This window comes from Hyla sarda, chromosome 4 (assembly GCF_029499605.1).
Source record: "Hyla sarda isolate aHylSar1 chromosome 4, aHylSar1.hap1, whole genome shotgun sequence".
Taxonomy (NCBI): Eukaryota; Metazoa; Chordata; class Amphibia; order Anura; family Hylidae; genus Hyla; species Hyla sarda.
In genome coordinates, this window is record NC_079192.1 from 272,075,010 (window position 1) to 272,088,424 (window position 13,415).

General features: G+C 39.3%; 1 protein-coding gene across 20 annotated transcripts in view; it reads left to right on the forward strand.

Annotated features, from left to right (window-relative positions):
* Positions 1–13,415, forward strand: part of GRIP1 (glutamate receptor interacting protein 1) — a 598,139-nt gene that overhangs the window by 421,804 nt on the left and 162,920 nt on the right. The window contains exon 1 of one of the 20 annotated variants that reach the window (XM_056574219.1): positions 12,105–12,325. The exons of 18 other annotated variants lie outside the window; for them this stretch is intronic. In XM_056574219.1, coding sequence (XP_056430194.1) covers positions 12,280–12,325 — 46 coding nt within the window. In that variant the 5' untranslated portion in view covers positions 12,105–12,279. Of the gene's footprint in view, positions 1–12,104; positions 12,326–13,415 lie in introns of those variants that run through there. One more of the 20 variants, XM_056574204.1, reaches the window with a different exon arrangement.

The window sequence follows — 13,415 nt, forward strand, 5'->3', positions numbered from 1 at the left end:
CACTAAGTGACTGGCAGGACGAATTTTATTAACCCATTCTTGACCCTCCAATTTAGATTTTTGGCTTACATTTTCTCCCTCCTCACCTTCTAAGACCCATAAACTGTTCAGGTTTTCACTGACAGAGTTCTTGTTAAGGCTCTTTTTTTTTGTGGAATAAGTTGTACTTTCTACTGGCTAGTAAAAAATATTTGTAGAGCCAAATTAAAAATGAAAAAAAAAATTTAAAAAATGGAATTGCGCAATTATTTGTGGCAATACTTTTTTTTTGCAGTTCACCATATGATAAAACTAAATTGATTGTATGGATCAGTATGATTCTAACACCAGCAGATTTGCCTAATTTGTCTCTCGTTTCACTATAAAAAAAAAAAGAAATACGGAGCTGTGTGGGGGCTCATTTTTTGCGCCATGAGCGGAGTTTTTATCAGTACCGCTTTTTCTGTGCTATTGACTTTTACTTCACTTTTTCATTCTATTTTTTTTTTAGGATGTGATGTGACCATAAATCAGCAATTTTGATGTTTGGGATTGTTTTGTACAATTGTTATGTTTGAACAATACGGCATGAGGTGATACAAAATGTGTTTTCTTTTTTATGTTTACATTTTTTTATTTGGAAAATTGGAAAAGAGGGGCAGGATGATGAGATTTTTTTTTATTGGAGGGGATTTCTTTATATTTTGAAGACTATTAAGCAATATTTTTAACCTCTTAAGGACGCAGGGCGTACCTGTAAGCCCTGCACCCGGTCCCGTTATATAACGTGGGGTCCCGCCGTGACCCTGCGTCATACCTGGTCAGGCCCGGCAGCTAATGATAGCCGGAACCCTGGGCTAATAGCATATGGCCACGATCATTGTGCCATGCACTATTAACCCTTTAGACGCGGCGATCAAAGTTGATCACCACGTCTAAAATGAAAGTAAAAGCTTCCCGGCAACTCAGTTGGGCTGATCGGGACCATCTCGATAAAATTGTGATCAGCTAGCATGCGAGCGGAGGTCCCCTCACCTGTCTCCGTCACGTCCGATCGGCTATTGATTGCTCCAAGCCTGAGATTCAGGCTTAACCAATCGACATCCTATAACACTGATCGATGCAAAGCTATGGCTCTGCAGTGATCAGTGTAAAAGATCAGTGTGTGCAGTGTTATAGCCCCCTATGGGAGCTATAAAGATCATTTAACCCCTTCCCTAATAAAAGTTTGAATCACCCCCCTTTTCCCATTTAACCCCTTAAGGACACAGCCCTTTTTCACCTTAAGGACTGAGCCCTTTTTCGCAATTCTGACCACCATCACTTTACGCATTAATAACTCTAAAACGCTTTTACCTGATTCAGAGATTGTTTTTTGGTGACATATTCTACTTTATTTTGGTGGTAAATTTTCGTCGTTACTTGCATCCTTTTTTGGTGAAAAATCCCCAAATTTCATGAAAATTTAGAAAATTTTGCATTTTTCTAACTTTGAAGCTCTCTGCTTGTAAGGAAAATGGATATTCCAAATTTTATTTTTATTCACAAATACAATATGTCCACTTTATGTTGGCATCATAAAATGGACATATTTTTCCTTTTCATGAAAATTGCTAAATCTGAAGGGATAGATGTTACAGAACTACAACTCCCAGTATGCCTGGGCAGTCTAGGCATGCTAAGAGTTGTAGTTTGGCAACATCTACCGTTTGGGCACCACTGTAACAGTGATCTCCAAACTGTGACCGTCCAGATGTTGCAAAACTACAACTCCCTTCCTAGTGGTTGCCACAGTAAAGATCGCTTTACTGCAACTTTCCTTCCCACACAGAATTCATTTCTGACCAATGGCAGGGGATAGGAGGAGATCGCAGCACTCAGACCTCGCTCCTATCCCTCAGCTGTCACTGAGAGCTCCGATCATCCCTATTTTCTGGGTGATCGGGTCACCAGAGACCCGATCAGCCCGGAATAGCAGAAAATCGCATGTCTGAATTGACATGCGATTTTCTGCGATCGCCGACATGGGGGGGGGTCTCAGAACCCCCCTCGGCGATGTGCCGGGATACCTGCAGAATGATTCCAGCAGGCATCCCGGTCCGGTCCCCAACCGGCTAGTGGCAGGGATCGGAATTCCCACGGGCGTATGCATACGCCCTACGTCCTTAAGGACTCGGGATGCAGGGCGTATGCAGACGCCCCACGTCCTTAAGAGGTTAAAAAAAACTATGTAAATAAAAATAAACGTGGTATTGCCGTGTGTGGAAATGTCCAAATTATAAAAATATAACATTAATAAAACCGCACTGTCAATGGCGTGCATGCAAAAAAATTCCAAAGTCCAAAATTGCGTATTTTTGGTCACTTTTTATATCATGAAAAAATGAATAAAAGCGATCAAAAAGTCCGATCAATACAAAAATGGTACGGATAAAAACTTCAGATCATGACGCAAAAAATGAGCCAAACTGGCCCGTATGCAGAAACCGGCCCGTACGCAGAAAAAAAAAAAAGTTATAGGGGTCAAAAGATGAGAATTTTTAATGTATACATTTTTCTGCATGTATTTATGATTTTTTTCAGAAGTACGACAAAATCAAACCTATATAAGTAGGTATCATTTTAACCGTATAGCCATACAGAATAAAGACAAGGTGTCATTTTTACCGTAAAATGCACTGTGTAGAAATGGAAGCCCCCAAAATTTACAAAATTGCATTTTTTCTTCAATTTTGATGCACAATGATTTTTTTTCCATTTCGCCGTCGATTTTTTGGTAAAATGACTAATGTCACTGCAAAGTAGAATTGGTGGCGCAAACAATAAGCCATAATATGGAATTTTATGTGCAAAATTGAACGCGTTATGATTTTTAGAAGGTGATGAGGAAAAAATTAAAATGAAAAAACTGAAAAACGCTGAGTCCTTAAGGGGTTAAAGGGGTTATCCAGTGTAAATACTTTTTCAATGTTACCTGCGAGTCTCTTATGGCCATGCTAGTGAAGTATTCAGAACACGGTTTATTGCCCCCCCCCCCCCACCCCCACCACAAATAAAAAAAAAAAATTAATAAAGCACCCTTACATTATTGACAGAACTACCTAAATGTGTGTGTTGGAAACATACGTTCAAAGAATTTTTTTTTTTACCTGTAACAACACTTGAGACACTATAGGTACCCAGAAGCCGCAGAGCTATATGATAAAATAAATCCCAACACAACATAGATGCTGACATAATATATTTTATTTTGAGCTTTCTTTTATAAACACTACATAATGAAAACATTACATACACTAGGTGTAAAAATAAATATGTATGACGGCCCCTTACATCACATGACTAACACTGGATCACATGATAAATTGTGATCACATGACTAACGTCATGACGCCCATGGGCGTCAATAATGTCAGCAGTGGATAGTCTGCAAAACAAAAACATACAGCAGCCAAGCCCACTAAGATCGCATGACATTATACACATCATGTGACATGGCCGCAGTGTGATGATGCGCACACACGCGCAACAGAAATACACGTCAGCAGGGGGTAGGGTTATTAAACAGAAGAGAGAGCAGCACAGCCCACTAAACTGTGAGGTCATGTCTCGGAACGCAAAGAGAGATGGGAAAAAAGCGAGACCACAGTCATCAGATTGGCAGAAGAAAAGGAACTTCCGCCCCGCAAAAAAAAAGAAAGATTTGCAAAGAAAAGGGAAAAAAAAGGAATGCACGTATATTTTCACATTACTTAAACAGGACATTCACTTTACTGTACTCCAAAAAAATGCTTTGCCCGGAATACCCCTTTAAAGGGGTACTCCTGTGGAAAACTTTTTTTTTTTTAATCAACTGGTGCCAGAAAGTTAAACAGATTTGTAAATCACTTCTATTAAAAAATCGTAATCCTTCCAGTACTTTTTAGGGGCTGTATACTAAAGAGAAATCCCAGAAAGAAATGCATTTCCTCTGATGCCATGACCACAGTGCTCTCTGCTGACCTCTTCTGTCCATTTTAGGAACTGTTGACAGCAGGAGAAAATCCCAATAGCAAACATATGCTGCTCTGGACAGTTCCTAAAATGGACAGCAGAGAGCACTGTGGTCATGACATCAGAGGAAAGGCATTTCTTTTTTGGACTTCTCTTTAGTATACAGCCCCTAAAAAGTACTGGAAGGATTAAAATTTTTTAATAGAAGTGATTTACAAATCTGTTTATCTTTCTGGCACCAGTTGATTTAAATAAAACAGTTTTCCATGGGCGTACCCCCTTTAACTCTGCTAGGGGCCTTTTGTAAGCATAACAAAATTACGGCTGCTCATTTAACATTTGTGTGAATTGGGTCACTTTTAGAGCCAGGATAAAGCGCATGTAGCGCAAAATGATCATCACACTTTTCCTTTCTGTTTCCACTTTACTCTGACACAATTAAAGTCAGAAATTTAACTTAACTGTGTTGCAGACTTTCTTGCTCTTCATGAGATGAAACTATATTATTATATATAAGAAGGGTATAGTGTTGTCCAGATGGGTTGCTGCAATGGATAATCTGGATCAGGCTTGCTCAGATTGGTGTCATCCTCTGGTGCTTGGACACTTTTTGTCTGGTTTTGATGTCACTTAGGTCTTAGGCTTCTTTCACACTGCTGTTGTGACACGGCAGTGCAACGCACAATAGGGAACCAGGAGAAAATTAGCGGGAGAAAAAATACATCATGCAACGTCTTTTTCTACTGCTACTCAATGGCGCTCGACGGACTCCATAACGGGACCCATTGTTACCCGTTGTGCCCCGTTGTGCCCCGTTGTGCCCCGTTGTGCCCCGTCCGGATAAATGATGCTAAAGGCAAAAAAAAAAGAGCCTAATGGACATTTTCCAATGGGGCACAACGGCAGTGTGAAAGGGGCCTAACTCAGAAATGACTTAATCTTATGTCAGAAATGACTAAATATAATTTATAGTCATTATAATAATCTGCCATATTTCCTAGGCTTATTCTTGTAATTTGTGCTTTCCTAATGATCTCTTCAAAACCAAATTTCTATAACTGACATATCAAATGTAATATTTACCAGAGAAATTACAAGTCTATTACTTCTGATCTCTCTCTTTATCTTGGCAGGAGCTCTGCTTCTTGTACATTATCCATATCTTTCCATTTGCTTTTGATGATCCCTTTAATGTCTTTTTACTTGATAGGACTTGATCAGGCCTTAGCTCACTGCTCCCTGTAAGTAAAGGAAGTTTAACTTTAAACTGTAGTGCATGTATTTCTGAGCCCCAGCTTATCATAGCACTTGTGATAATGACAGTAAAGATGACATGCGCTTTTACAACAAATAAGGAGATTTAAGGTCTATAAAGGGCTTCCAAATAGTTATGCAAAATGATTCTAAAATATGATTCAAAATAATTCTCCTCTTTTAGCACTGGAAAAATATCCTAAATGGAAATTAGTCATTTTTATCTTAAAAAGCTAGTTATCAGAACTGATTTTCAGCTTTCTTGTCGCACCTGCATTTGATCATTTGGAAGGTCTTTAAATTGAAAATTTAACCATGTGCGGTGAGAAGACTACCGTTAAATTGTACCCATATTTGTGATCTCCCCACTCTTAAATCAGTTGTGGCGATACAAAGCACTTTGGGCAATACAGTTGTGTGGCTATTGTTGTAGTACTAATCTTAATATTTATTATGTAATGTAACAAAAACTATAATACATTTTAAGTACTGCAATTGTAACTAGGTGTGAGTAAAATCTAATGTACTCTTCACAGATGAATATCATCTGTATTCTGTTGTATGTCAGGCTATGTTCAAACACCATTTTTTGGGATAATTTTTTGTATTGTTTTTTATTTTTTTAGGGGTGTTACAGCAAGATCTATAACTCCAAAACTGTGAAAAAGTGAAATTTTTGTGCCAAAAACAAACCAATAGAAGTTCATTTAGGCTAGTTTGCCACACAGGTTTTTTACTTGCATTTTTTTTGTAAATCTGCAACTGCAGTTATTGGGTCAAAGCCAGTAGTGTATTCAATAGAATTGGAATATATAAAGTAAGGACGTATACTTCTCCTTCCGGCTGGCTCTCCTCTGACTTTGGCTCAAAAACTGGAGTGGCAGTTTTCAAAAATCCGCCAGAAAGAAACATGTGTGGAAACCTAACCTTAGGGCCATAAAACTAAACTCTGTGGGGATAAAAAGCTGTTTTCCAATTGAACTTAATGGGAAAGATTTAGAAAACCAGAAAATCAGGAAAATATCCCAAAAATCGTTGTACAAACATGGTCTTCCAGTTCAACTTTGGTATCTAGAAGCAATGTAAAGAATGTAGTTTGTATGCTAAATCACATACATAAGAAAAGTGTTACTTAGAACAAATATAGTGTATTAGATCTGATAAAGCTTCCTATAGGCACTTGTCGTAGATAGAATTCCCCTGTAACTAAACTGTTAAATCTTGTCAAGGAGTACTGTAGGTTTTATATTAGACTTGACCCCCACTGTCCACAAGACATTCAAAAAAGCAGGATGTAACAGGAGACCGAAATTACACCATTTCTGCTGTGCAAATCTTTATAAAAGCAAGAAAAAGATAGCATCCAAAAGATTTATCCCTAACGGCAGTATTTGGCTTCTTTGCACATAGTAGTTTTTGTACTGAAGTTCAAGAATCTTTATGTTTGTGTGCCGTTTTCTAAGCCCATTTTCAGCTGGGGATACTCTTCAAACACTCAGCAGGCTGGAAAAGGATAAAGAAAATGGAGGATTTGTGTCCTGCCAAACGAGTGTGCCCCTAGGCATTGTTGAGAGGGAATTTGCATTGCAGAAGAAATAAATGCACTGCTACAAACCTTAAACAAGTTTCTATGTGAATTATAAAGACGTAGCAAAGAGTACATACAGACTTTAAGTTGTCAGTCCAAGCAGGGCTTGGACAAGGTGTTTGGGGCCCTAACCTGTTTGACTTTGGGCCACGTCCATGGACATTGTCTAAGTAGCCTTCTGGCTTTCACCCTCTTATCCCTGTGCGGGCATCTGAACTTTGCGGAAAAGGACTAATAGGTCTTCCTCGTATAGGTGGCAGTTGGCTTTGAGGGCCAAGAGACACTGGTGCAAAACACCAAGGCACCAGTCATAGAGGAGTACAGGGGGTGGGATAACTTTAGCTGTGAGGGCACCAGAGGCAGCAGCAAGCACAGTATTGGGAAAATAACAGAATGTTGGGATTCCCTGGTACTAGCCAGGTAGACAGTAAAGCCCTAGGCAGGCACCTAGCTTGACTACCCAGCCCTCAGTCTAATGAGTTCCACTAAATACCTTTTTCTGTCGGTTTGGTCTTGTATATGCCCAATATTGGTTTTTATTAACTTAATAAATAACCTGGACACATATAACAGCATCAAAGACCAAGCTTTCAGAGGAGTATTCATAGCTGAAATTAATATTCATCCTCCTTCTGGTTCATGCTGCCAAAGTCTAACACTGGGTTCACATGTGTTTTCTCATGGGATTCTTGCTTTTGGAAGGTCAGAGGAAAAAATTAATTGCAAGAACTGTGTTTTTACCATAAATCACTATGGTTTTCTAGTGTTACTGAAGTTTAAACAGGTGCAGATACAACGAGTAAAAATTCAAAGATGGGATTCCTCTCTTAAAACAGCATTGCAAATTTTTGAATAAAAACATGTTTCTACTGCAATTTAATTGTTGTTTTACTTTACAATGTGTTTTTCCTGACCTTCCAAACACAATATAAATACACTACGTGAACTTTCCTCTTGGGAGGGGGGAGAAACTTTCAGGTTGGTGACTTGCTCCTTATGGTTATCCTTGTACTTCAAGTAGAATGGGGGAGATTTTTTTAAACCTGTGCGTTACCCATAGTAACCAATCAGATTGCTTCTTTCATTATCAAAAAGACCTCTGAAACATAAATAAAGCAGTCTAATTGGTTGCTATTGTCAAGTGCATAAATCTCCCCCAGCGGGTGTATCTGTTAGTGATTAGACCTATTTTTACCTAAATGTGACCACATACAGTTTGATATGTGTGTTTTGATGGGCTTGTTATAATTTTAATAACGAGCACATTACATTATGTGTAACATGGAAATTGCTGGAATTATACTTTTTCAAATCCAAAGACCTTTCACCTCGATTAATATGTACTGAGTAGAATTTCTTCAAAAGACTATAATGGAATATAATAATTTACCTAAAATGATTGAAAACAGAAACAGCTAGTAATTTTAAAGGCTCTGGAAACCTTTGAAATATCCTTTTTGCATTGTACTTTTTATATGGACCATTTTTGTCCTTTTTTTTTGTTGTTGTTGTTGTTTCCTAAATATAATACTAAGCAACTTTCTAAGTAGTCTTCTTAAAAAAATGTCATGCCATTTAGTTACTATAGATGAGAGAATTAAATTGCACCACCCTTAAAGGGGTTCTCCGGTGCTTAAACATCTTATCCCCTATCCAAAGGATAGGGGATAAGATGCCTGATCGCGGGAGTCCCGCCGCTGGGGACCCCCGGGATCATGCACGCGGCACCCCATTTGTAATCAGTCCCCGGAGCGTGTTCGCTCCGCCCCGCAATGCAAGCCTACGGGAGGGGGCGTGATAGCTATTATGCATCCTCCTGTAGGCTTGCATTGAGGGGCGGAGCGTGATGTCACACGCTGGCGCAGACGTGACGCCACACGCCGCCCGCCCTGTAGTTGCCCATAATCAGACCCGGAGCGAACACACTCCGGGGACTGATTACAAATGGGGTGCCGCGTGCATGATCCCGGGGGTCCCCAGCGGCGGGACTCCCGCGATCAGGCATCTTATCCCCTATCCTTTGGATAGGGGATAAGATGTTTAAGCACCGGAGTACCCCTTTAATAATGAACAGGGTGCAAAGAAACAAAATGTCAGAAAGGCAATGTACAAACAAATACTGACAAATACGAACTCTTGCACACCCAACAAATCATTATTCAAAAGAGTACAAATTTTAATGATGTAACAACAAAAAATGTACTAACATAGTAAAAAAAACACACAATACAGATGTGGGGCGGCACTGCTATATGAATGTCCACCATCTGTTACCCGCTAACTGTAGAGGTGCCGGATTATTAGAGCTGTCGCAACCCCAAATCCAATCTTTCGGTGCTCAGTGGCCCTAGCACAAGATCCACATGTCAAACAATTGAAAGAAGAAATGCTCAAGGCACTCGATGCGCTGGCATAAAAGGTGCTTCTTTATTTCAAACCAAAGGATTCACAAACATTGGGAGTGGAGACAAGAGGGTCAGGTCAACGACCGTTTCACCGCTCCTGCAGCTTCTACTGGACCTGGTCCAGTAGAAGCCGCAGGAGCGGCGAAACTGTCGTTGACCTGACCCTCTTGTCTCCACTCCCGATGTTTGTGAATCCTTTGGTTTGAAATAAAGAAGCACCTTTTATGCCAGTGCATCGAGTGCCGTGAGCATTTCTTCTTTCGATAGTAAAAAAAAACACTAAGACGCACATGCACACACATTTCACATTACACAATGTAAACAATCATTCCATGAGCCACCTCCATGAAGTGCAAAAAGTGCTGTAAGAGCTAATAAGTAGAGTATATCTATAAATTTACCAGAACACACTATAATTCCAAACTGAGCCCTTGAACCCAATCCTTTTACAAGAAAAGGAATACCCAGAAATACAAAAAAAGAATACCACATTCCCTAAAGTAATACACTACAAAGTGTTAAAGTGATAAAGTTGTGGGTGAGAGAAGATACAAAAATATGCCCCCAGGGAATTGAACCCCACGTGTTCCACTGTTTTTTTCTTGTACAGAATGGCGTTTAAGGGCTCGGTTTGGAACTGTGATATGATAGTATGCCCTATATTGGCTCCCTCCTCCTCACCCCCTCCCCTACCTCATGCTCTCCCCTCCCCATTTGATAAAATATTCTATATTGATTTAAATTGACAATATTATATAACTTCTTGAAAGCTTTACAGTGGGATAAAATAATTTTGCACCAGAGTACTCCTTTAATAAAATTTGTACCCTTTTGAATCATGAATTCTTGATATACAAGATTTAGTATTTGCCAACTCTTTCTTCTTTGTTTGTACAATTTCATTTAGTTGTTACTGAGAAAAATAATTCTTTATGACAAACTTTCTGCTCTCTTTGTTGGCCCACTGGCTTGTTTCTGATATGCCAACGACTGAGGAGGTGCTTCGACATGTGAAATGTTATTTGCTTATGGACCAATTAGAGTTGGGGATGACTGCTGAGAAATCGTCTAAATCCTTTTTTTTTTTTTTTTTTTTTTTTTTTTTTTAAATGGTTGACCTTTATCTCTCCATTTTTGTCTGATGCAGAGGTAGTTAGGGTTTTGACTCCGTTCACTGACTCTACATAGTATCTGCGGAGGAGTTCAGCGGAGTTCTTAACAGGACTATTTGACCCTTTTTGTGTTTGTGAGGTAACCTAATTACTTACCTTTTTGTTTTCAGCGTTTTGACACCATCTGGGGGTTGAATGTGAGCTGGGGAGGTTGGGAGGGTGGGGTGGTGGGCATCTGTTTTGCTAGCACTTTTGGGACACTAGTGTTCCACATTGCTTCGTGATGTTTCTTATCTGTCTTATCTCTGTACTAATTCTGTCACGATTGTCAGGGGTGATTTCGCCTTTGCTGTTTGTTGGTTATATTATTAAATTCAATAAAATTATGTTTAAAAAAAAAAAAGTGAAATGTATGTCCCAATATCTCCCCCCCACCTAAATTTACTGAGAACTTCAATAGTACATGGGGCCTTATGTGTTGGTGTTAACCAGCGAAATGCATTGCTGTCAAAGGAGACTGTGCATGTCTGAGCGGCTTTAGCGCCGACTGATTCAGGCAGTACATGCTGGGCATGGAATTCCGCCATGAATTTATCTGGATATTCTGTAGTGTAAATGGGCCCTAAGGGATTCACATTGAATGTAACATAGCCTATATCACTATCCAGCATCTGAATATGATACATAGGCAAATGAGCGAGGTGTTTGCCATTCTTACAAAGATCAGTGTATTATATATACCACTGGCTCACATATTGGGCCACATCTATCAATCTGTCGGAGACAAAATCTGTCTGATGTTGCCCATAACAACCAATCACAGCTTAGCTTTAATACTTTAACTAGCTCTGGTAAAATGGAAGCCTAGCTGTGATTGGTTGTTATGGGCCACACCAGTTTTTTTTTCCTTGGACAGATTGATAAATGTAGGCCATTGTGTTGTTACTATAAATATAATACACCTCGGTTTATAGAAAAGGTTCATCCCCCACAGCTTCCAGTTTGCTTCCAGTTACCTTTCGCCCTTAATACATGCAGTTCTATTTCTCTGCCATATTTACTGTATATTCCATTGTACCTGTGTCTGGCATTGTTTTAGGCCTTTTACATTAAGGTTATATCTAGAATTTATATCTGTGCCAAAATGTTTACAGCCAAGCTTTGTTTTAGGAGGAGCCTACTGCAGAGGGGAAAAGATGACTTTCCATAAAGATGACACTAATATTGCAGCAGCAAAAGAGATTTGTGGCGTTCAGTCACTGACTGTCGCAGCAGCTAATGCATGTATTTTATTGCCCCCCTAAAAGCTGTTCTCTGTGCAGCTCTGTTGCTGTAGCAGAACAGTAGCATTAAGATGTATTTGAGATGAAAAAGCTTGTGGGACTCTGATTCACTTACCTGCTTTTATTGGAGAACTGACACATCTACTGTCCAATTGTCTTCACCCCCCTCCCCCATCTAGGCCTATAGTTAATATGAACTGGAACAAATATATGATATATTAGTATGCATTGTATACCTTCATATCTATTCAGATTTGTCAGCTTGCAAGTATTAATCTGCTGTGAGATGAGTGGAGGAGGAGGAGGAGAAATATCAATGCAGCAATGGATATGTGTTACAGCTGCCAAGTATCTGCATGCTGAGACCAGGAGCTAAATTAAAACTAGTCTGTGCAGACCAGGCTCTGAGCAGGGTTACAGCCAGGCATAAAGCCTTCTACTGCTATGCCGATTTCTAAGGGGACCTGCAACCTAACACTGTAACTTCAACGCATATTCCCTCTAAAAGGCAGTATGGATTTTACCAAGCTATGGATGAACATATGCAAAATGGCGCAGATGCATTATTAGTCTACGCTTAATGGAAGAAAGGCAGAGCCGGATATTTCTGAGGTGATAGCACATCTGGATTTGATCCATTCAGGTTGTGTAGAATAGGCGTAGTGATGGCCCTCCTCTGTGGCTTCAACCAGAGTATGCCGATGGAGACTGGTAAGTTCCCTGCTTAGGGTTGATCACAAGTATTAGACTCTACAGTTTTGTATGATGGTGCATTGTTTGCTTGCGGCTTTACAAGAAGGCATTCGTGTGGTGATCTCTTATAATAGTGCCTAAATCTTTAGTGTTATTCTCAGAAGTTTACATCTTTTTCTTTGGCATGTTTATAGTGCGTGACGCTAAAAGTATTTCCGATCACTAATAAGACATAGTAATAGTGTGTCACACAGGTGAAACATGGTAATACTTTGACAGGCACCAATCTGTTACGTGGACGACCCCCACAACATGTGTTTTGCTCTGTAACATTCAGTTTCCCTAGTTTTTATTTCAACATTTTGCTTATAGACCTCAATAATAAATGAAAATTGACAGATTAATTCTGTTAAAAGAAAAACTGGTCCTGATGGAACTGATGCAGACTAATGCTACTTTGCACCAGTATGAGTCTCAAAGAACTGAATAGAATCAATCATGATAGAATTTTAAGAATAATCATACTGCATTAAAAAATACAAACAAACCATGTAAAGGCTCCCCAAGGCTTTGTTCACACTAGCACCTTGGCTTTTGTTCGTAATCGAGCCATGACAGCTATGATGGATCCCACTGATTTATAATGGGTTTTGTCCGCTTTTTTTGAGAGTTTCTATGCAATAATAACACTATTCAGAATTTCCCTTTACATTGCCATCAAGGTTCTGGTGTTTTGTATACGGATTAATGCTGCTGTATATAGCAATAGCGAAAAGCTGAAGGGTTGGTCTGTTTTTGTCATACAATGTAATGGTTAATTTCACTTTGCAGTAAAGGTCATCTGTTGTCATCTGTTAGAAACAGTAATGTAGATGATTTTGATCAGATTATTATAAGGCATATTTTTTATTCCACACAGCAGCTAATGGCCTAGTGCCACTTTCGATATCTTTATACCTTTGTGATGCCCTCTGATAAGTAAAAGCCTAGGTTCAGTTTATGTTGAATTAGAAGTAGTCTCCTAAAGATTGTTCTAAGGTTGGATCTGGGAGTAGGAAATAATTACCATAATAATTAATAAAGTGAAATTTGTGCCACCTTATCAGGG